Source organism: Felis catus, chromosome X (assembly GCF_018350175.1).
Source record: "Felis catus isolate Fca126 chromosome X, F.catus_Fca126_mat1.0, whole genome shotgun sequence".
Classification (NCBI taxonomy): Eukaryota; Metazoa; Chordata; class Mammalia; order Carnivora; family Felidae; genus Felis; species Felis catus.
Genome location: NC_058386.1, coordinates 29,103,913 through 29,129,107, shown reverse-complemented (window position 1 = coordinate 29,129,107; position 25,195 = coordinate 29,103,913). Strand labels below are relative to the sequence as shown.

Sequence of the window (25,195 nt, the reverse complement as noted above, 5' to 3'; positions counted from 1 at the left end):
CTAGGAATTTATCCAAAGGATACAGGAGTGCTGATCCATAGGGGCACATGTACCCTAATGTTTATAGTAGTGCTTTCAACAATAGCCAAATTCTGGAAAGAGCCCAAATGCCCATCAACTGATGAATGGATAAAGAAGATGTGGTTCATATCCACAATGGAATACTACTTGGCAATGAGAAAGAATGAAATCATGCCATTTGCAGCATTGTGGATGGAACTGGAAGGTGTTATGCTAAGTGAAATAAGTCAGTCAGAGAAACATAGATATATGCTTTCATTCATATGTGGATCTTGAGAAACTTAACAGAAGCCCATGGGGGAAGGAAAGGGGAAAAAATAGTTACAGAGAGGGAGGGAGGCAAACCATAAAAGACTCTTAAATACAGAGAACAATCTGAGGGTTGACTAAGGGGTGGGGGAGAGGGGAAAATGGGTGATGGGCATTGAGGAGGGCACTTGTGATGAGCACTGGGTGTTGTATGTAAGCGATGAACCACGGGAATCTACCCCAAAAACCAAGAGCACACTATATACACTGTATGTTAGCCAATTTAACAATAAATTGTACTTAAAAATGTGTGATGGGAATTAAGGAGAGCACTTGTGATGAGCACTGGGTGATGTATGGAAGTGTTGAATCACTATATTGTCCACCTGAAACTAATATTAAACTGAATGTTAACTATACAGGAATTTAAATAAAAACTTAATAAGAAAGAAAGAAACCATTTGGAGAAACCCACTCATTTGATGCTTTCAGAGTATTTATGATGGCGAAGCTTATGGGAAACCTCAGTACTAGTCCCTTATGATATATATAAGGGTTTATATGAACAAAAAAAATGGTATCTGCTTTTGGTATAGGGACAGTTTTGTTAATGTTTATTTATTTATGACACAGAGAGAGAGAGAGAAAGCAGGAGGGGGCCAGGGAGAGACAGAAACACAGAATCCAAAGCAGGCTCCAGGCTCTGTGTTGGCACAAGCCATGAGATCATGACCTGAACTGAAGTCGGACGCTCAACCGACTGAGCCACCCTGGCATCTCTGGTATAGAGACTTTGAAAAGGTCATGAGAGTCTCTACCTCTGTGACTCACTATGACGGTAACAACTGGATTGAGGAAAATTAACCTCAATGAAAGATTCAACGTATAAAATTGATCTTGAGCATATTGGAACATTTCAGATATTATGCAGAAAAGTCTACTATCTAGGTTTTATATCTGCTTATCAAAAGATCCTCAATATCAACGTAACATTCCCTCTTCTCCTAAAATACTCCCAGTGTGAGGATATACCAGAAGAAAACACTTAAATTTAGATCATTCTAGTAGTCAAAAATTTCAAAGGGATCCCTAAAAAAAAAGTTTAGAAAGAATGGGAAAGTGTGGTGATTCAAATCACCCTTGATTGTGTAGAAAATGTTTTTTAGAAAATTTTGCAAAATCCATGACAGGAATCTAAAAATATCAACTAATCTTCTAGTCTTCTAGGGGAAAAATGCTTTTTCTGCATCCCTAAAATACATTTATTTCAAACTGTGTTTTCTAAAATATCTGTGTTAAGAGAAAGCCAACTAATAGCCCTGTTGATTCATGAAAGTTCTCTCCTATCATCAATGGATACCTCTATATAGAAGGGATGACAATGCATAAAACATACATCTGAAATATGTTCCAACATTATCTGCTAAAGGAAACTACATGTGGAATGGTTATTTTTAATATAATAGAGATGTGCCACATTTGAGAGCTGCTAGGATGCCATGATGTTTTCATAATTAAAGTGGTGGAGTTTCAGTTAATCATACCATGTTATTCATATTCTAGTTGGGCAGTTGAGAAAATAAATGGCTTTAGCTGGTAATCTGAAACTCTGTAACGTGATATTATTTGAATGTCTTTTTATTTCTCTTGTTGCAAATACTTCCTGATGTAGAATAATTGAAAGTTTAACAGGGGTCCATGAAATTCCTTTAGGTGGACAACTCCCCAAGTGAACAATATATGAAATGTCTATGCATCTTTCATTTAAGCAGTCACGTAGAAGTAACTGGCTGATCTAGAGAGAGGGATTCTAGCCTCTCTAACTTCATAGTTTTTGAATAATAAAATGCTAAGAAGTCTACCTTGTATATTTGTCGAAATAAATACAACAGTATGGATTTGGGATAGGGTAGATTGTAATAGTTTCCTTTTCACTGCTTGATCATCTACACCAGAGAGTTTCCAGGCAAACTTCAAACTAACTTTTGAAGATGTCTGCAATAGAACAAAATAATGAGCAATATTTCTAGCTACCTACTCTCTCAGTCTTTCAAAGCTTATGCATTTCAGAAGTTCACAAAATCTTGCTCCATTTTAAAAATGTCATAGTTTCCCTTTTGTGTGTTCATATATATGTTTTTCTTTATGATTATAGAAACATTGTATATAGTCATACAGAGTTAATTTTTTAACGAGGTATTATAAATACTAAAATACAATTTGCTTGTTTCACATAATAATATTTGACAGATGAATCTAAACATATTTTTATGTAATTTTAACCCATGCTTACATTTCAGACTGGAATTTCACACAGACACATACATGAGGAAAAATATATGAATCATAAATGCACTGCAAAATTAGTTTTTACAAAATGAACAAGTATATGTGTCACTCAGAACAAGATATAGATGTTACAAGAAACCCAGAAGCTTCCCTGTTGTCTGGTTCCAATCATTGCGTTATCCCTCCAAAGATAACCAGTTTTCTCTTCTATCACCATAATTTGGTTTTAACTGCTTTTAATCCCTATGTAAATAGAATCACAGAGGATGTATCTTTTGTGTTTGGTTTCTTTCACTCAAATTATGTTTGGGGACACCTGGGTGGCTCAGTCGGTTAAGCATCTGATTCTTAATTTTGGCTCAGGTCATGATCTCACAGTTTGTCAGCTCAAGCCCCGCATTGGGCTCTGTGCTGACAGTATGGGGCCTACTTGGGATTCTCTCTCTCTCTCTCTCTCTCTCTCTCTCTGCCCATTCCCAACTTGTGTATACCTCTCCCTCTCCCTCTTTCCCTCAAAATATATAAATAAACATTAAAAAATTATGTTTGTAGAATTCATGGATGCCCTTGAAAATAGCAGTCCTCCATGCTTTTTCACTGCTGTATAGCATTCATTTTTATGAATATATTCATATATTTTTATATATTTTTTTCTGTTGGTGAAAATGAGAATTGTTTCTAATTTTGACTATTATGGAAAATGCTCCAATTATTGTCCTCACCTCTGATACAATTATGTTTTTGTTGTGGCTGGTGATGGTGGTAATGTACCAAAAGATGGAATTTATGTGTCAAGCACTAGGCCTACTTTTAGTTTTACAATATTCTGCCAATGGATTTTCAAAGAAGCAGTGTAGATTTTCACTCCCATCAACAGTGTATAAGAATGCATTTCATTCGTATTTAGTATTGTCAGTTTCGTTTTGATTTTGATTGCTGTCATTACAATGAATGTGCAGTTATTTTGCTTTGTGGTTTAAATGTTCATATTTTGATACTTTTATAATATTTAACATCTTTTCATATTTTTATTGCCCATTTGGATATCCTCTTTGGTGAAACATGTATTCAAGGTTTCAGTCCTTTCGTTAAAATTGAGGTTTCTTTTTTATTGACCTGTATGAGTACTTTATATACTCGAGACTCTAGCTGTTTTTTCTTTCATACACATACATATCATTTATTTTCCAGTCTTTTAGGAAAGCTCTCTGACAAATAGAATTTCTTTTTTCATGTTTATTTATTTTTGAGAGAGAGAGAAGGCACGGGCCCCCCCAAATGAGGGAGGGGTAGAGAGAGAGGGAGACACAGAATCTGAAGGAGGCTCCAGCCTCTGAGCTGTCAGCACAGAGCCCGACGTGGGGCTCAAACCCACCAAGTGCAAGATCATGACCTGAACCAAAGTCAGATGCCTAGCTGACACAGCCACCCAGGCACCCTTACAAATAGCATTTCTTGTTTTAATTAACGCACTATGCCAATATTTTCCCTTTAAGCTAAGTACTTTTATATCCTATGTAAGAAATGTCTGTCCAAAAGTTATGACGCTATTCTCTTATTTTATCTTCTAACAGTTTTATTGTTTTTCCTTTAACAGTTTTCACATTTAACTCTAAAATCTAATCTCTAATTGTCCCCAAATTATTTATAGAAAGGAATTTTTATTCCCTACTGAATTGCAGTGCTATCTTTGTTATAAATCAGGTGACCATATATGTATAAGTCTGTGATCTCAGTTCTGTTCCATTGGGGTACCACTGCCACACTGTTTGAATTACAATAGCTCCATAATAATTTCTAATGTCAGTGCAAATTCTCCAACTTTGTTTTTACAAAGATTGTCTTGGATTTTTCCCTTTTGCATGTCCATATAAATTGTAGAATGTTATGTACAACATAACCCGGATGGGATTGATTGGAATTTCATTGTGTCTCCAGAGCAATTTGGGGGGAGTTTGTATTTTTATAAAATTAATTCTACTTATCTATGAGCATGGTATATTTCTTCATTTATGTAGATTTTCTTTAATTCCTATCATTCATATTGTTTGTGTTTAGAGGTCTCACAGATATTTTACATATTTTTTATAGATATTTGATGTTTAATGATGATATTACTTTTAAAATACTTTCTAATTGTTTATAGAAATACAATCAATTTTTAAAAAAATAAATATGACATTTGCTATAAAATACATTTTATAAATACATTTTAGCAGATTAAGGAAGTTTCCTTCTATTCTGAGTTTTCCAGGAGGTTTTATATTTCTTATTTTTTGTGAGGGAGTAAATTTTTCCAACACTTTTTCTGTATTTTTACCCTTCGTGTTTTAAATGTGATGAATCACAGTGATTGAATTTCAAGTGTTAATACGAACCTCTGCTTGCCCAAACAAAACCAACATTATTATGATATACTGTTCTTTTAACAAGGTACTGGATTTGGTTCATTTTGATAACAATTTTGGTTACAAATGATACCCCCTTTTTAAAAAAAACTATCTGTATAATATCCCATTGTTTGGTATAATAAAATTGCTTTGATGAATTCCCAATTAAAAGACACCGAGTTGTTTTCAGTGAATATGTTCTTATAAACAAGCTTTCATAAAAAGCCTTATACATCTTTACATAGTGGTGATTTTATTGTTGTAAGATAGATTCCTAAGGAGGGATTGGTGGGCAACAGATTGTAAACATTTTAATAGCTATTCTTCGGTTATTTTCTTAAAATGTATCAATACTTCACCAGTAGGAAACATAAATGGCTTTTTTATCACCCTTTCCAACACTGAAGGTTATTCCACTTGTTTTTTCTTCTGATGACAGGGAATATTATCTCCTTTTGCCTTTTCCTGATTGTGATAAGGTTTATACATTTTCATAAGTTTTTGTGTTATTTGCATGTCCTCTTTTATGTATTTTCTGTTTGTGTATTCATTTTTTTTTTCTTATGGGTTGTCTTTTAAAAATCAATCTGTAGGGGTATCTGGGTGGCTCAGTTGGTTGAACATCTGACCTCGGTTTTGGCTCAGATCATGATCTCAGCTTTGATAAGTTCGAGCCACGCATCGAGTTCCACATTAATGGTGCGGAGCCTGCTTGGGATTCTCTCTCTCTCCCTCTCTCTGCTCACTCCGTCTGTCTCTATCAAAATAAATAAATAAACTTAAAAAAATAGGGATAGGGGCGCCTGGGTGGCGCAGTCGGTTGAGCGTCCGACTTCAGCCAGGTCACGATCTCGCGGTCTGTGAGTTCGAGCCCCGCGTCAGGCTCTGGGCTGATGGCTCAGAGCCTGGAGCCTGTTTCAATTCTGTGTCTCCCTCTCTCTCTGCCCCTCCCCCGTTCATGCTCTGTCTCTCTCTGTCCCCCCCAAAAAAATAAACTTTGAAAAATATTAAAAAAAATAGGGATCAATCTGTAGACTTTTATGAAAGTAGAAATATTAAGCCTTTGTTATAGATGCTTTAATGTTTCTCTATTGTCTTTTCACTTTATTATCTCTTTGGCTTTCTAGAAATTTTTACTTATATAGTTGAAAGTGATAGTTTTAACCTTAAAGTATCTGGAATTAGTGTTTGGTTTAAGAATGCCCCCACATTTGCTGCTGTCAGCCTGTCAGTGCAGAGTTTGCTTCAGATCCTCTGTCTACTCCCCCACCCCCGCCGCCATCACACTCTTCCAAAAAATAAATGTTTTTTTAAAAAATTAAAAAAAAAAGAATGTCCCACAATGTAAACTTTTCTAGATTCCCATTTATTAGGTTTTATTTTGTGTATATGAATCATATATTCCATTTTTTAAATTTTATTTATTTATTTTGAGAGAGAGAGAGAGAGCACGCATCCCAAGCAGGCTCTGTGCTGTCAGCGATGAGTCCAAGGCTGGGCTCCATCTCACGAACTGTGAGATGCTGACCTGAGCCAAAATCAAGAGTTGGATGCTTAACCAACTGAGCCACTCAGGTGCCCCTACATATTCCACTTTTTAATGACTGGATTGAAATGTCATATATAGTGTATTCCCTTTGGCTAGATCTACTTCTGGACTCTATTCTGTTCTGTCATTTTGTCTGTCTTGTACCAATATGTACTGTTCTGATTATAGAAGCATGATAATATAAAATATAGGATACCACAGTCTTTGTGATTTTTGTTAACAATTTCTGGACAACTCTCACACTCTTTTCTGATATAGGAGATATGCTATCTCTCTAAATATTTTGACTTGATGGACTTGATAGAAAACTGAAATTTCAAAGAATAGACACTCAAGAAATCTAAGAGGTCGCCTGTAAACAGCAACAAAGACAGATCTTCAAAAGGCATGACTACTCAGACTGAAACTGAGAGGCACCTACTTGAGACTCCATCCTGAGTCTATTTTTAATCCAAAAGAACTGTGGAACTAAGCCTAACTACTACATTTTTTCAAAATAAATTATCCACTGCCATGCAAACGGCCAATCTGGCAAGGGAAAACAGGAGAACAAACTTATGTTTTTAATCAAAGGTATTATAATGGGAATGGAAAAGGGTTACTGGTAAAATTGTCTTGATGAAGGCACTCAACTGGCTGTTTGTAAGTCCTTTTATCACATTGTTTTTCAAAGTTGATTGCCCATTGTAATCACCTGGGAGGTTTTTTGTTTTTAACACTCCTGATGCCCCAGGTGAGAGCCCAGAACAATTAATCATCATGGGGGTGGGGAGGGTGGCTGGAGGGAAGTGGAAACCAGGCAGTACAGTTTTGTAAAGCTCCTCAGATGATTCCACTGTCTCCCAAAGGTAGAGAAGTGGTGTTTTGGAACAGGATGATAATCGACTCTGAATGAAAATGCAGAAGAAAACAAGAAAAGAAACTCCTTAGCTGTTGCTAGGCCCCTTGCCAAGTTCTTCTTGTGAAGTTCATTTCTCTTTGGTAAGCTGATGGACAGGATTTAGGGTGGCCTAGCTACTGTAGGAAGAAGTGCTGGATGAATTATATGTGTAGAGGGGTGGGATGGGGTGGGGGAGTAAGGAGACCAACCAAATGAAAGTCACTTCTGACATTTTTAGAAAATAAAGTCATATGAGCTGTTTATAGTCCAATCTAATTCTAGCCTCAGTGGTGGGAGGAAGGGATGGAGGAGGCGGTCAGAGTGAATGTACACACTCAAAGAAGGGTGGGAAGCTTTGGTGAAATCTCTTAAGAAATATGATTCTCCTCGGCTTCTAGTCCCCATTTTTGGCCAGTGCATTAAAATCAAGATGCAACGGTGGGGTACACACATGTAAGTGACCCAGATAGCAAAAGTAAGTGACCCTTCTCCTCAGTGTAGTCATCTTATAAGTGGCAATGCTAAATCATTCATGACCTCATGTGCTGCTTTTGGCAAACGGCTCCCTAATTGCTCCTGTTTTTGCATCGATTCTGCGCAGCGTGGAAAAGCGAGTCTCCAACTCGCTTGTGGATTTATTGACCACCGGGTCCCTCCTCAGCTTTCACCTTGCAGGCCTCGCCCACTCTATTTTAGAGTCAGGAGCTGGGAACAGCACCTGTTTCCTCCTCTCCAAGCATGGGCTGTGCGTTTTGACGGCACCCCTTCCAACCAACCCAGGTGTCGGTGTTTGTATTTTCCAGTTCGCCATCACTCCCCACCCCCTCCCCACGCATCCCTATTTCCGTGGCTGTGGGCCCGGGGAGGAGAGAAATCCGCGCTCAGACACCGCGGATCTCCAGCAAGCTACGTGCTTTCGAGAGCTTCAGGCGGACCGCGCGGACCCACCTGCCTCCCAAAGTTTGGGGCGTGGGGGAGCCGGGACACGTGGCGGGTGGCTATGGCTCAGCCGAGGGGTCCGGAGCAGACCCGGGAAGATGCCGCTGGGGAAGGATTCACCGACGTCATCAAGAGTCGCGCTGGTAGGATCTCGTTGTCTTTCTCTTTAGTGTGGGGGTATATGGCGTATCCCGCTGCTCTCCACCCAGGCTGTGCCCTGGAAGTTAGTATAGGCTTTCGGAAAGTTGTGGCGCCGAGCGGAGGAGCAGTAGGGGACTGTCACCGCGCCCCCGCCTGCGTGGGGAAGGCGGGGGACTATGCGGGGCGCGCCCGCGGGAGGTGGGGGTGTTGCTGTCCGGGAAGGCAGAAATTCAAGTTTTCCTTTTGCGCCAAGTGGGTATTGGTGAGGGATTTTTGTTTCTTCTTTGTTTTTCAAAGCAAGCCACCGGATATCAGTTTTATTGTAGAATGGTAACTTGTTTTAAAAATTAAACGTAAAAGAATGAACAGACCCACTTAAATATTGTCCCGGCTTTTTTGAAGGAAGGACGGAGGGGAGGTGTGAGGAGGGCATGCCTTGTCTGGGTGTGGCCAAGTGGAGAGTTAAGAAGCTTGAAGTTTCGCGTGGAGAAAATGTCAGGGTTGCGTGCCTGGAGTCTAACTGTAGAAGTTGAAAAGCAGTAAAGCAGCAGGAACGAAAAGTCTGAGGTATTTGCACGGCTTCCATAGTGCGCCTCTCCCCTTCCCCCCCATGTGTAAATTTCATTTGTAATGAATCTTCTGGTGTTTGGTAGTCTGGCCTACATAAGCAAACGCTTGTAAACCAGGATAGGTCGGTAAAGCTGCAAATGGAAGCAGCTGTTAAGCTTTCCCAAAGGATGAAGTTTCAGCTGCTTGAATCTGCTGCTCTTAACCTTGCAAATGCACCAGATTGTGGGCAGCAAAATAACAGGATCATTGAAGATTTCTTTACATATATTTCTGGATGGTGAAGAAGATAGAGGATAGTCACTGTCCAAATATATTTCTGAAGTGAGGTTAAAGGAAATATTAGAGTAGAAAACAAAAATGACTAAAAACACAGGAGTTGGGTAAACAACAGACCAGCAAAGGATTTAGAAGATTGTACACCAGGATTTCTCTTCCTAAGTAGTAGGAACTGGTCATGACGCCTGTATGTGAAAAAAGAATGGTGCCTGTTAGAGTGGCTGAGAGAAATAGTTGTTCTTACCAAATTTAAAACCACACTTATTTTCTTGTCCTTATCCAATTAATAGCCTGACATGCTTTTCAGATTTCAAAGGGAAAAATGGTCAACTTTCTTACCTGGAACACCATAATCTATCCAGTCTCTAGGATAACAGAATTGGCTTTAAGTAGTTACCCTAAGATAATAGTTTGGAAAAAAAAAAATGGGGTAGTTTCATACATTGTGTTAAAGTCGCTGTTTATGCATTTTATTACATAGCAACATGGCGCTGTATTTGAAATATGCAGAAGGGTATTTACTACAAACCTGTTAGAGTATTTTGGGGAAAAAATGTGTTACGGGTTAATTTTACAGGGTAACTCTGTTTACCATTGTGCTTCTGCCCTTGCCAGCCTGTCAGAGAAGGAGAAAAAGATCTAAAATCTTTTCTCAAAACCAGGTTCGTGTGTTGTCGACTCCGTCTCTAAAGAAAACTCCATCTATCTTTATATAACTTCGTGTTCTGTATTAGCCACACAGTTGAGAGTCACTTTTTAAAAATGTGATTTATTTTTTACTTTTGTGAAATTGAGCTTTAATTAGAACTTGAGGAAATGGTGGGGGAGTGACTGCTAGGTGCAACAGGTTTATCTGACATCAACCTATATCTTTTTGACAGGCCCTTCCCTTTAAGGGGTTAGAGGCCATTAAGTAAAAAAGAAAATTCTCCTTGAATATTTTAATTTCTGTATCTTTATAAACGGAGGGTTTTTGTCTCATAAGGTGGTTTTTTTTTTTTTTTTTGATGGGTTTTGATTTTGTTTGCTTAATTCTGAGGCATAAGGGGTGGTTGCTATTAATGAACGCTTTTTGTAGTCAATTGTTCTGCTTTGGGAAGCATAATGTGGTGGGGCTGTGATGCCAAACAAAGCAAATGGAAAAACCTGTTACATGGGCTGTATCTGTTTCCACCACCCCGTCCCCCCCAGCCCTTCTCTCTCCTAAGTTGGTTTGTAGACATAGTTACGTGGTAAGAGAAATTTTAAAGTGTTATTAAAATGCCTTGAAGGATATAAAAATAAAGTCAACGTAAGAAATTTAATTACACTTTTAGCGGCACTATTAGGGTCGTTCCGTACCCTTATAATCAGAATTTTCTTGGAAAAATTGAGGACACAAACATACTCTCTTTCAGATTGATTTTTTATCCAGTCATCTTGGTTCATTTGCTGTGAAGTCACAACCAATGGAGAACTTTGATTCTATCATTTATAACTTTGTCCTGTCACAACTGTATATTCTTCACCCATTTCCACAAGGGGCACTACTTTGATGTGATTATGGTTTACATATATGACCTCAGTAATCATGAGAGTATACCCATGAAGAGTCCTATATTTGGGGTGAAAACTGTATGTTGTTCCAGAATGAATAACCCAAACGAGAGATTACTCTTTCAGATGATTTTCATACATCTTAAAGGGGAAATCTCAGCATATAAAGCATTTCAATACAGTATGTTTATAACTGTCGATTCCTGTTTGGATACCGCAGATAGGGGCACTTGATCTCATATTGATTGAGTATGCTTTCTTTTAATTAGAAATAGCTCAATATAACATAAACAGCCCCATGCTGTTAATCTTTTTAAACCAGATGTAAATTGAACTAGCCATGATTCCTTTCATGACTTCTTTGTGTTTTATATTCATTTGGCATCTCCTGGCATCTTTAGATGTTGTACTGGCACAGAATAATACACGAATAATTGAGTAAAGTGTACCTATGGATTTGTGTCATGAAAGATTTAACCTCTTGAACCCTGAGGTATAGGTGTTTCCTTTCAGAAGTAAATTAGTTACCCAGCTTTTGCTTTAATTTTTTAGCAGTTGCTTTATACTTTTTTTTTTTTTTTTAAGATTATTCTTGGTCTGATCTTGGAGTCTGCTATAACCAGATCATTTTGGTGACCAAATTTGCTTTGATAGACTCCATATTTTGTTCCAAATTTCAGCTGTGGAAGATTATTCTATCAGAGCTTTGATCTGATTTTGCCTATCTATAGTGGTTATAAGGAAATTATTGTACAGAATAATAGATTAAAGTTAGGCAAAATAACTATTTTAAAACACACTTGACTTAGTATTTTAACTGTCCTTCCTAAAAACAACAAGATGGCACCTGGATGGCTCAGTTGGTTGAGCTTCTGACTGTTAATTTTGGCTCAGGTCATGATTCCAGGGTTGTGGGATGGAGCCTCCTTAAAAACAATAAAAATAACAAAAACAAAAACAAAACAACAATACAATGTAAGTGAACCTAATTTTTTTCTTTTTGAGCTAATGCTCTGAAATTATGCTCTTACCTTAGTCTGCTGTAAACAATTAAATAGTCACAGGATAAACCCAAGAATCAAAATGGTCCACCATATTGGGGATTTTACAAGAGAAACTCAAGAAATTAGAAGACATTTTGAATAAACATTCTGTCAGAACTAGCAATTAATTCATTTGGAAATATTTTCTTGCTAGGCCATTTAATAACTAAAAAATCACTATGGTAATAAAGCCTGTACTTACTTAACCCAGGAAAATTAAATGCTTCTATCATCCTAAAGGATTGGGGTAATTAATTGAACTTGGTTGTTGAAGACTTGTTTTGGTACTTAAGAAACCCAAAACGTGAGTGTTAGAATTTTGCTGTGCTTGAATATACAAGGTTTCTTCTCCAGAGAGACCTTGCTAAGGAAATGGGAGGGAATACTTTTTACAGATAACACCTCCTAAAATAGGTTCTACTAAATAAGTTTTATTCTGTTTTAGGTAATGGGTATGACAGCCTCCCTATTGCAAAAATAGACCCAAGGGCTAAGAGACCAGAGAAACTTCGATTCTCCTTCTGGATTACAGATAGAGCCGTGGAAATTTGTGGGAACTAGAACGTGTTTGCATGCGACTTACTTAACATTACACCAATATTGTTTTCAAATCAATTACATTTTCTCTGATATGAGAGTGAATTAGATTCTCTTTTTTCCCCTAAGGAGGAAAATGGGAAAATTTAATAGTGAATTAGTGAGTACATTTGGCTTGAGACTGAAGACAACTTCTAAGTTTCTACTTAGTTTTGCATAAAGTTGATGGCTGCTTCCAGTGTAATTTAGCCAATTTATCTTGACATTCACTGGTTCTGAGCTCTACCTTTCTGTGTAGAAAGTCTGTTCTCCATTACAATGAAATTGAAAATAACACTAATGAATTCTAATAGTTTAGTCAAAATGTGGTTAGTTATAGAAGTGTCCAGCGATGGATGTGCTGGTTTGCACTTGCTCATGAGAGCCAGTTGAGTGAATCTCCTCCTGTCTTCAAGTTCAGTGACCTCATGTTGGTCTCTTGAAATTACCATGGTGGGATATTGATACTATGGTGGGGTTATTTATATCACAGAAAAGAGCCAATGCTACTATTGAGGGATTTTTTTCTCTTTTTGGAGAGGTAGTTATTAAATATTGAACATAATACTAGAAATACCAATGATGAGATATATAATTGGATAAAATTTATTATGTTGAATTTGTATATCCGTTAGATGTGCATTCTAGGGAAGATTGCAGAATAACCAGCTACTACGATTTACATAGCAAGATACCTGCAGGGAGCCTGCTTGTGGTTTTCGTTTGGCATCTCTGATATCAGAGCTGATGCTCTGTGATTGTCTTGGCATTTTCTTTCTGATGACCAGTTGACAACTGTTGGTGAGGTACCACTTGAGGCCAGAAGAAAGAAAAAGAAAACTACCGGTGGTATCTCTTGAAGACTCCCTCCAGCAGATTGCTGCTTATGTCTCACAGCAAATGCTGTGTTACATGGCCATCTTTCAATGCAGATGATGCTAAGATTGTGAATATCGGGCTTTTATAGCCTCTAATGAATTTGGGTAAGGGAATGGAAATGGTGTTGGGGTATTCAGTTACAGGAACTGATGTACTTGGTTCACTTCTTAGCGTTTGGGGGCTTTTGTCCTGGTAACAAAAGTGTTACTTAGACCCTCAGGTCTTCGGTTTATGCAATGGTAAACTTAAGTTAGGGTTTGGTCGTGAGATCTCAGTTCTCATGCCCTTAAAACAGGTGAAGCCCATCACAACCTATGGACTTAGAGATTGAAGAGCTGAGACTGTGTCCCTAGTTTAGGGACATTATGTCACCCTTTCAATTTTGTTCTCCACTGAAACTTGATCTGTCTTATCCCATGAAACTGACATGCTATTTTGAGAATGGACATAATTTTACTGACAACTACAGGCATGCCCAAGACTAGTGTGTACATGGCAATGATACATACAGAACTATGTTTTAATCCATAAAAGCTGATTGGAATGACCATTTGAGAACACCATGAGGACCTGTTCTGTCATTATAGTAACTAAAACCTGACTCACTTGAGAAGCAGATTTGACTGCAAAATGCCCCCTTCGTCCCTGTCCCTTCACCATATTACCCAGTTATGACTGCCCCTTGTAACATCATTTCAAGTACTGAGGAGGAGTTATAAATTCTGATTTTGTATTATTTAGGGTAGGAGAGTTCCATTATCATCACTTACCCTGAGGGATGGTCAAACCATCACAAAAATGAGTAGAAAATGGGAAAAAGACATTGTGGCTTCAATATATTTAAAATAGAGTAATTCTACACGAATGTACTTAATTTAAAGGACTTCTTACTCAAAGCAAATAGTAATAAGGATTAAATAGGTGGTATGAGTTTGCTAAAGATTAAAGGGGAACTGAATTTCTGGGCATCTGGGTAGCTCAGGTTAAGCCTCTGACTAACTTTTGGCTCAGGTCCTGATATGGTTTCATGAGTTCGAGTCCCACATCAGGCTCTGTGCTGCGGTGCAGAGCCTGCTTGGGATTCTTTCTCTCTCCCTGTCTCTCTGCCCCTCCCCTGCTCATGCTGTGTTTGTCTCTCTCAAAATAAATAAATAAACTTTAAAAAAATAAAGTGGGGGGAACTGAATTTTAAAGAGCAAAAAGGTGGTAGTGTGATCTGGTGGGCAAGTCACTAGATAGCTACAGTTAGATGTTCCTTTTTTTTTTTTTATTTTTGAGAGAAACCGGGCGAGTGGGGGAGGGGCAGAGAGCGAGGGAGCACAGAATATGAAGCAGGCTCCAGGTTCTGAGCTGTCAGCCTAGAGCCTGACCCAGGTCTTGAAATCAGGAGCTGTGAGATCATGACCTGAGCCAAAGTCCGATGCTCAACCGACTGAGCCACCCATGCGCCCCTAGTTACATGTTCTTGTGAATTAAAGAATATTAGGTTCTTAAAAAAACACAAGTGGGAATTACAATTACATGTGCATAAATTTAGAGGCAGACGTAGCTATGGTGCTCCTGGCTCTAATTCTCTGTAGTGAGCAATGTAACTATCTAGAAAAAATTTTGAAGTATAAATGTCTAGGTGCTTCTTACAGAAACTCTGTTTTGTTGAGGAGATGTGGACCTGCCTTTTCCAGGTGTGTGCCTTTTCCAGGAATTCTAAGGAGAATTGCTGTTTTCAGAAGTTTGGAAAAGCTTATGCTTGTATTTTTTGGTGTGCTTTTTTTTTTTCCGTTTAATGACACAAAACCCATATGGTGATTTGACATATATACACAGAACTTTTTCTCCCACATTTACAACTCCACATACTGGTGAATCCAAAGGAACTGGTATAATCACTATATGGAGCATACTGTATTACTGTTTGAATATTTTATTCCAACCCATCTTTTATACCCTAAAGCATCTTTACTGTGTTGTTTGAGCTAAATCTGCAAGAAGACAGTTGTCTAAGGTCTATCCAACCTTCAGCCAGTCAGGTCTGTCATGTGATGACTCCTGAACATAGAACTTTGACCATGCTGAATTGCTGCTTGGGAGACTGGCTGGAGCCAGCAGCTTGGAGAAGGGGCACAACAATGCATGTGATGCCATCTTGCTGTTCCAAACCCCTGTGTTTTTGTTTTTCAACTTGCCTTTTGTTTTTTGATCATCACAGGAACCTTGCCAGGTTGTTGGCTCTGTAGCAACTGTTGAAGACTGCTGGTTTTTTTTTTTTCTTTTCTATGATTATAGTATATGAAAGGTCATGGGTGGTTCTCAATGATTTACACCTGCAAAGGTCATTCTATACCCCTCTTCAAGATACTCTGAAAATACCATTCAAATTCTGTTAAATCTGTGTTAACCTTAAAAATATAACTGTCAATTTTTTTACCAGCAAAAATGGGTTTATTTGGCAATAGCATATTTTTAACTCGGCATGTTTATACTAAGGTACAATCATAGGCAAGTCCAGTAGACAAAGGAGAGAATGTTTTATGGACAAAAGGGGAGGAAGTTGAGAAGGATTGTTTTGAACAAAAGTCCACTGTAGAAAAGCAAGAGCTGTTCCAGGGTAGTTGGTGTCTTGTGATAGATGGCATGTACATCTTTGTCCTATTGGGGCCTGTCCTTGATGATTATTTCCTGCTGAGGATTCTAATAATGTTGGGCCCTATAATTGATCATTTTTCCTGTAATTGACCTTGAGTGGGACAGCTCCCCCTTAGGTCATCGTGGTCTATTGGAGTGAAGTTTGCCTTTATTTTCACAGTTGTGATAAAAATAAGAGCTAAGAGGACTCATGAATTAGAATAGAGATTAATCTGAAAATTATGAGTAGCTACCTGAATGTAGAAGACTGTTAGTAGCCTGAACATTGTCACCTAAATGTGAAATAATTAACTTCAGTAGTTTCCTTTTTTTTTTTTTTTTTTTTTGTTAAATATTTTTAAAGTTATCATGTTGAGAGAGAGCAAGCGGGGGAGAGGCAGAGAGCATCCCAAGCAGGCTCCACACCATCAGCGCGAAGCCCGATGTGGGGCTCCAACCCATGAACTGTGCAATCCTGACCTGAGCCGAAACCAAGAATTGGAAGCTTAACCGACTGGGCCAATCAGGTGCCCCTCAATAGCTTTCTTTCTCACATTGATCCTTCATTGCCCAAATTAGAATTGGGGGTGGGATTAGGTTGAAGTGTTCTTAGACCTAGAGGTCACAAACTGGCAGGTAACTTGGTAAATTAAGCCTAAGGATGTGTTTTGTTTGACATGTACTGTCAAAAAAGGAGACGAGATTCCTTAGAACATGCACCTCTAATTCATTAGAGCTTCAGTACTCTAATATTGGAGCAATATTTAACACTACTCTTTACTGTATTTCCTATATTTTATTTCCTACTTGAACCCATGAGGCATTTTTTTCACCAGTTTGAAAGCTTAGAAGCAGAATATACATACTGTACCTTAAGACCCTGGAAATTGGGGGAGAGATTGAAGCTCTGTGGTAAAGGAGACTTGGATAAAAGTTAGGATTGTGATCTATGTAGGTAGTTTGAATGTAGTGAAAGAAAATTGACGATTTTTTTTTTCTGCATTGTCCCTATAATTATGAATATACCAAGAAGAGAGGGGAGTAAATATTTCTCCTCCTAGTTCATCTATTTCCTTCCTCTTTTAACCTGGTTGTTTCCTTCTTAAACCTTGTTGTCACTCCTCTCAGAAATAAAGTGAGTGCTCTGAATACTGTATTTCAACTTAATTATGGTACAAATAGACTCCTTTGGAATGGCTTCATTCCTTTGCCACAATTCTGTAGCTTTAGGCCCATGGGGAAATATGTTCCAAGTTTCATTATGCCAACTTTGAGTGCAATATTCGGTTAAATCTTGTGTAAATTTTGGACTGCTTGCAGTTGATTTTTACAACCTAACTTCTACGTTTAAAATTTTTTGGCTCATTTGAAATGAGTTTTGTGAGCTGATAAAAGGACTCTCTGCTAGAGTTCTTAGAAATATCCAGGACAGATCTCTGTCTTCTTTATCTACTGCACTGGCTCTCAAACTTAAGTGTGTACCAGAATGCTCTGGAGGGCTTAAAATGCAGATCGATGTGCCTCGCCTTCAGTTTCTCACCCAGCACTTGCAGAGTGAATTATGAGAACTGGCATTTCTCGCAAGTTCCCCAAGGGCTGTTGATATAAGGACCACGCTACTACCACCAGTGCTCTATGACCAAAGGTAGGAAGGAATTGATGAGCAATCGCTGGTTAGTTAAAACCATGAAGGAGTGAGAAGTTCTTTGTCTTAGGAAATGATGCTACAGGACTCTTCAGAACCATTGCAGATGGAGTTGCTCCTGTAGTCTATGTCCCTGTGACACAAATAGGAGTGGTCCTTAAATCCTATTGGTTTAACCCCCCATCTGTACATTGAAAGGAGAGGGCCAAGGCAGTTGAATTGACTGAAGACCTCTATAGACATGAGTATTTGTTAACTGGAGCTTGATCATAAATTCTGTCTCCTCCATATGTCTTCTCCTTTTAAATTAATATTTCATTCCAGTATAGCCAATATTATGTGTATGTGTGTATTTGATATCACAGATGAACAGGTGATACAGATGGCTCAAGTTCTTGGTTATGGTGTTTGCCCAAATCAAGTGTTTGCCCTGGCTATTCTGCATTGCCAGGGGTGTAGTGGAGCCTCCTTCTGCCCCCAAATCCCTCAAGCATACACTTAGCCACTAAGAGTAGATTCACTATAGAATGTTTATTTAACAAATGCATTTTTGTTACAATTTTTTTTGACAAACCCTAAATTCCTAAAAAGCAAGCTCGCCAGCCAAAATTACTCTAATATTCTGCTGTCTACCACAATATGCTCATTTAAGAAAAAAATTTTTAAAGTTGGTTTATTTTGAGAGAGCTAGCCTGTGAATGGGATAAGGGGCAGTGAGAGGGGAGAGAGCGAATCCCAAGTAAGCTCCATGCTGACAGTGCCTGGAGCTTGATCCCATGAACTTTGAGATTATGACCTGAGCTGAAATCAAGAGTCGGGTGCTTAACTGACTGAGCCACCCAGAATATGTCCATTTTTAAAAGTGTTGATTAAATTGTCCTGTGTTGAATTAGAATATTAGCAAATTTGTATTTCTTGGAACATTTATTCCCTCTTTTGAATACACGTTGATCAAGTAAAGTTGGGACACATGGATTAAACAGAGTTAGCAAGTTTCTTAATGCCAAATTGCTGAAATCTTAGGCTTATGTGCATAGTAGGAAGTTCAAGAGGAGACTGAAATTGTGCAAAATTATTTTTCGTTTACTTATTTTTTGAGAAGCTTTTTGTGGATTGCTTCATAGAGCTTAATCTGGGAAATAGAAAGTGGAGAGTGTAAGTATGTATGAATTAAAGTATATCAACCCAGTGATCGATTGATTGATTCCAGCTAACTTGTCTATCTGGTTGGAAAAACCCTTGCCTTCTACACTGCTAGATGTTTCCTCTAATGGGCTATAAGGTCCTAGTCCCTGATGACAATCATCCTGGTTATGACATTCTGATTTTTTAAAAATAGCAAATAATTTCTGTAATGATTTGTAGAGAATGTTCTAAAAATTTGACGGAATATAGCCGAAATAAAAATCACATAAGTAACCCTTATCTAAACTGCTAACATAGACATTGGTGCATCCATGTATATGTTGATACATAAGTGCTTTGACACAAGGTATAATAGTACCAATACGTGTTCTGTATAAACAGGGTAAAAGTGTTTCGTATTCATAGATGCTATGTGATCTATAAGTGTGGTGATACAGACATGGGAGTATAAACCTAATGTACATACTAGTGTGTGATTTTGTACATCAGTGTAATATAAACCTATCACCACATTATATTTTCTTTAATGATAATTGTTTCAGTCAGATGTAGTTGGTATGTTAGAATCCTCCAGGTGGGATTCAAAAAAGGCTGGCTGCCCATGTCCCCAGAGTCTTGGAAGCTACTGTGTAGTAGACTGTGGGGAGAGTTGGAGGTGAGATCTCACATACACTCATGAAAAGATGTTTTTCATAAAATATGCCTCATAAATGTGGTTTGTACCCTGAATTGGTTACATAATTATGTGAAAGGATTTAAATTTTGTTAAAAGTTTGCTTCTGTTTTTAAAGGACCGACAGGGACTACATTGATTCCTGATCAGTCAGAACTACATAGAGAAAGAAATACTTAGATTAAGAAAACATAAAATGAAACCTGAGAAGGAATACGTATAATGGTTGTGGTATCAGAAAGACAGAAGGTGGAAAATGTCTGAACTCGGTAGTATGATAGATAAAGGTGTGTGACTGGAACCAGTTTTGAGGGTGCAGATGAACCAGTATGTAAGGCTGCTGAGTGATTTGAACTGGAGGGTATTTTTTTTCATGTTTAAATTTTTTTTCTTTTTAAGATCGTACAAGCAGGGGAGGAACAGAGATGGGGACAGAGAATCCCCAACAGGCTTCTCACTGTCAGCAGAGAGCCTGACACATGGCTTGAACACAGAAACGGCAAGATCATGATCTGAGCCGAAGTCGGACGCTCAGACACCTGGGCCACACAGGTGCCCCCGAACTGGAGGGTATTTTGAGCATTATGTACATTTTTTTTTAAAAAGCAATATAAATTTGAGAATTTATCTGCAAATGTAAACAATGAATTCTGTAACTCTAATAGGTTTCTTGGTCCTGATAAAATAATGGTATTAAATCTATTCTCCTATTTATGACATGAGAGATTTTAAAATTGAGAGGCAGACTTGATAGTGTTTGCTATGACCTAAGTTATATATAAGGTAAAATACATTATTAGTTAACCTATGTGAATCACTGTAAGATCTCTAAATGCATTTTCTTAACTTTATGGAAAGTTAGTGAAGTCATAGAACTAACTATAGGTTTGGGAATAGGCTGGTTTTCAATCACAATGGAATTCTCTTACGAAGAACATTTTCAAAATGAACCCCATGAGAAAATCCACTATTAATTGTAGCTAGTCCAATGTGAGAAATTCATTTCCTAGAACTACATGTTTTATAACAGAGTAGCTGTTCTCCAACACTTTGTTAATTACAGTTGGGTTCAGAATGATGGTCATGTTACACATACTTAAAGATTTGGGTTAAAATTCTATGTATAAAATAATTCATTAAATCGAAACAATGCAGGGGCCCCTGGGTGGCTCAGTAGGTAAAGCGTCTGACTTCAGCTCACATCATGATCTTGCTGTTTGTGGCTTCAAGCCCCGTGTCAAGCTCTATGCTGCCAGCTCAGAGCCTAGAGCCTGCTTCGGATTCTGTGTTTCCCTCTCTCTCTGTCCCTCCTCCACTCACACTCTGTGTGTGTGTGTGTGTGTGTGTGTGTGTGTATGTGTGTGTCTCCCCCTTTCACAAAAATAAACATTAAAAGAATAATAAAACCATTGCCAGTATCTTCTTAAAAATATTGGTGGACATTTGAACAAATCAAGTTAAAAGGTAATTAAAAATCTGCATCTTGGATGTGCTTTAATTATACAGAAGGATAAGGCAAGGTATGTTAATTCATAGGATAAATCATGGTTTTATTTTGTGTTTTCATGTTCCTAAAGGCCAAAGCTTAAACTGCCATTTAGTTGTAGTAATTATTTTTTAGGCAAAAAAAATCAGTGTCTGTAATACACTCTCTTGTGATTTCCCTGTGAAAATCATAAGTACTGACAGCTATAATTTTGCCAGTGTTTATGGAATATAGAATGAAATAAACATGTAAGAGTCCTTTGAAATATTCGCTTAAACGATATTGTTATCAATTCAATGAATTTTTATTTTTGGCAACTTAATGCACTTGTGGATTTTTTTCTTTGATCAATGTAGTGTTTTGTATTTGTTTTTTGTTTTTGTTTTTTGTTTTTTGTTTTTTTTTTTTTTTGAAGATGAAGACTGTCCTGTGGTTTGTTACTAAGATGTAGAGGGTCTACAAAAAGTTGTGGGCTGACTTAAATCACATGTTCGTACTGTTACATGGTGTTGACCTCCATCTTCTGGTGAGAACTGATGTGCTGAGTAGGCTGATGAAACCCCAGTGATACCAATTAAGTAGGGAACTTTGAAGTCTCTCTTCTCATTCCCACCAACTTGACACAAAGAAATATTTCCTCTATATCCCTTTAAAAAAAAACAAAACAAAACTATCTTGTGATTGGTTCTGAAATGTTATTTTCATATTCCTGCTTCTCCATGCTTTTCCTTGTCTTAGTCCTTTCATAGATTTCTTACTCTTTCAAACCCACTCTAAAGTACTAGGCTAGTGTTCTTTTTTTCTTAGTAGAATTTTGAGTTCGGAGGTCATATACCAAGGAGCAGAATGGCATGGCATTAAAGCCAAAGTGACAGTTGGTAAAGTTTGCTTACGTATGGCTTCATAACCTCAATAATCAACATACCTATTGAACACTCACAGTATGCCTCTTACCAAACTGAGATGAGCATGTACCCAATATGATATTGGGTAAGTAACTCCAAACTAGGAATAGGGAGATCTGGCAGGTCTGTGTTGTAATTTGATTCTATAGTTGAAATAACTATTAGCCAGTATCAGAGCCACGCCTTGACCGAAAATGAAAGATAATCTTAGGGAGCCTGTGATAGGTGTGGGCAAAAGAAATGGGAAAAGAAAGCCAAATAGTCATGTGTGGCTTTATCCAAAGGAAATGGGTGGGGCCAGCAGGCTAAGAGCACAGCGTATAGAATTAGGTAACAGTGAAGTAGGATGCAGATCAATTTCTGAAGGGTTTGGATTTTTGTTTTGTTTTTTTGTTTTTTTGAAGTTCAGGAAAGGATGAAATAAGGTGGTCTTGAGGTGGTTTAAAGGACTTGCTTTTTGGAAACAAAGCAGGAATCCGGATTGGTATTTATGAAAGACATTTGTGCTTTTAAGAGAAAGACACTTTTGGGGACTTTGTGTCTATTCAGAAACCATCTTTTTAACAGCTTAATAAGGTTTGTAATATACATGTGTGCACATGTATAAATTAATACATATTTTATGTAATATTTTTGAATAGTGGACTCAAAATCTTTTACTCTGAAGAGTGCATATTTAAAGAGAACAATTTTTAAATGACTCCTAACGTGATTTTCAAAGTCCTTAGAAGCAGTACAATTTAAAGGCAAATAAAAGATGAAACTTGGAGTTGCCCTCTAGAGTCCAGCCAGAAAGTTAGGAATGTATTTCACCCATCAATTTTTTTATATTTTCATTTTGAGAGGAAAAATGGTAACTGTGAAGGGACTCGGGGAAATTCGCTGTATTTTGTGCATAATCTCCGTGCGATTGATGGTGTGATCTTTTGCCAGGCTCACCCTTTTATAGGAGGTTTTACCCAAATGGAGGAAATTGCTGTTGATAGAGGGCCCTCAGGTGTCCGCTCTGGGGATTGCCTCAGCTCCTGCTACTCCCTAGGGTTGACCTCCTTGGAGGACTGATCTGTGTGGGAACTTAAAAGCCTTCTCATCACAGACCTATGTGAGACTACTCAGTATCGCCATTCTAGCTTGAGGGCTTCCTGGTGGGTTGGCAAAGCTGCTGTGGCGGCGGATTGTGTAGTGAGTTTGTTTCCGAGCATTTCTGCATCTTTCCTCTTTGCTCTGTAGGTGTTGAAACCAAGAGCCCTCCTTACCAAACAACCTAAACTCCCTTTCAGAGTGGGATTTCTAGTGACCCCATCTGTAGTACTAAGTCAGTAAATCAGTTGTCTATTCAAAAATAACGTTAGGCGTGAGAGGAAAAAAGAGTAGACTTAGACCTTTTAATCCTCTGTTTGGTACCAGAACAGCCCATTGTATGCTTAGCCATCAGATGCATCACTATTAGGACCAAGATATAATGATAAAGTGGATGGTATAATAATGGAATGTACATGGTTATCACCGTTTGTTTCTCCTCATTGACTCAAGATTGACCCTTGCCTCCCGAACATGTTTTCTTACTGAATGTTTCCTGGGTTGGAAGGATTTTTGTTCTCAAGAGGCCCGCCCTGTATATAGAATCCTCATAGCTCTCTATAGGAGCTTATTAACGGCCTCCTTGTCAATTCTTTCCCATCCTACCTCTCAGAGCATTCATTTGTTTGATTATGTACCACTATCTTTAAAAATTTTCAAATAGCAGATCTGAATTTTAATTAGGTATAATCTACTTTTAAAATCAGTTGAAAAATCCTTGAGAATGAAACATCTGTAATATCCAAAGGTGTCTGGCCTAGGGCAGAAAGAGTGGGACTGCACATCTGTATTATTGCCATTATCAGAAAATGAAGTCTTATTGAAAACATGTTCAAAATGTGCTCTGCTCTCTAGGAAGCAAAAGTTTATATCCTGGAAAACTAGCATTTCTTATAGACAATAAAAGTTTCATGACAGCCCAGACCTGAGATAGTAAGCATATGCTCAGACATCTTAAAAATGTTATTACTGATTAATACATAGTTATAAATAACTTTGGTCCTGCTTGCCTAAATAAATATGGTAATTTATGGTTTGTGTTGTTTCATACAAATATGGCCCTCTGCCTTTTTTCTAAAAGTAAAGTTCCTCTTGGCTGCCATGTAATTTTACAATAATGAATATTAAGGAGACAGGATGAAGAAAGTACCCAGAACTAGAAATATCACTGTTAAAAAAAAGGCCCCATCTTTAAAGGTTAATCGTAATTGCAAAATACGACCTAAGACATTAACATAGTTCTTAAATGATATTAAGTGAATTGACATTAAAAGGTAAAATTCAGCTCTTTACCAAGTGAAATATGTTTTCATTATTTAAACACAAATTGTCAAAGACAGAATCCCACCACAAAAAAAAGATGAATATGATAAACAAAAAGTCATAATGAGAGCAGGAATAAAAATCAAAAGAATTACTGGGTTTGTTCGATGAAAAAGTTAAGATAAATTGTATTTGATTGCATGGCCAGCAAACATTGAAAAGTCAGGTGCAAACTACAAAAGACTGCAGTTAAAAGGTTTTCTGCAGATTCTTTAATAAGCTGTAAATAGGAGTAATTCAACTTCTGTTTATGCAATAAAATACAATAAGCTTATAGAAACAAGTGATGCATTTCTCAATTCATTGACCAACCTGATGAGGAATCAGCATGTGATGGGTGTATGGAGACAACACAATATCAAGTGTGTATGTGGGAGAGATTGTCTGGAAGCAATGGGGGACAGTGTGTGGATAGGGAGGTTGTGAGTGCTTCACTCTTTGCTCTGGTCTATCTGTAGTTTCAGTTTTCAAAGAAATAGGGAATATCTCTGTACCATTAAGTTGCAAGCATTTTTTAAAATTTCTTCCTTCTGAAGACATGTGCTTTGTGATTGAGGTAAAGCCATGTCAAGAGCTGAACCCTATCAGTGGAAGCCCTACCTTTAGGTCTGTCCTTAGACTCTAATGATGTAAAGAATGTACCCACACATTCTCTAATAAGCCACAAGGATTCTCAGTAGTGGTTCCATGTGAGGATAGGGGTTTTTTCCCCCCAGGCTTTGCCCAGAAATTTGTTTCCCTGAGCCTTAAATCAGGACAAACAGGAGATTTGGAATAAAAGAAAAATGTATTACAAGCCACTTGAGAGGAAGCGAGCTTAAAAATGAACTAAAAACATCACACATAAGCAAGATGTTTAACCAAATGGACACCTTTCCAGGAGTCGGGTTCAGAACATGCATAGACATGTGGTTGAAATCTAAGGGGTCTTTGAGCTTTTGGCATGGAGTGTGTGTGTGTGTGTCTGCTTACGAGTC

At 37.8% G+C, this 25,195-nt stretch overlaps 1 protein-coding gene across 7 annotated transcripts in view; it reads left to right on the top strand.

Moving 5' to 3' along the window:
• The first annotated feature begins 8,238 nt into the window (after positions 1-8,238).
• The window catches only part of DMD (dystrophin), a 2,379,610-nt gene continuing 2,362,653 nt past the window's right edge, over positions 8,239-25,195 (top strand). For all 7 annotated transcript variants that reach the window (XM_045050793.1, XM_045050788.1, XM_045050791.1 and 4 more), the window contains exon 1: positions 8,239-8,460. In XM_045050793.1, the coding sequence (XP_044906728.1) occupies positions 8,379-8,460 (82 nt within the window). In that variant the 5' untranslated portion in view covers positions 8,239-8,378. The remainder of the gene's footprint in view (positions 8,461-25,195) is intronic.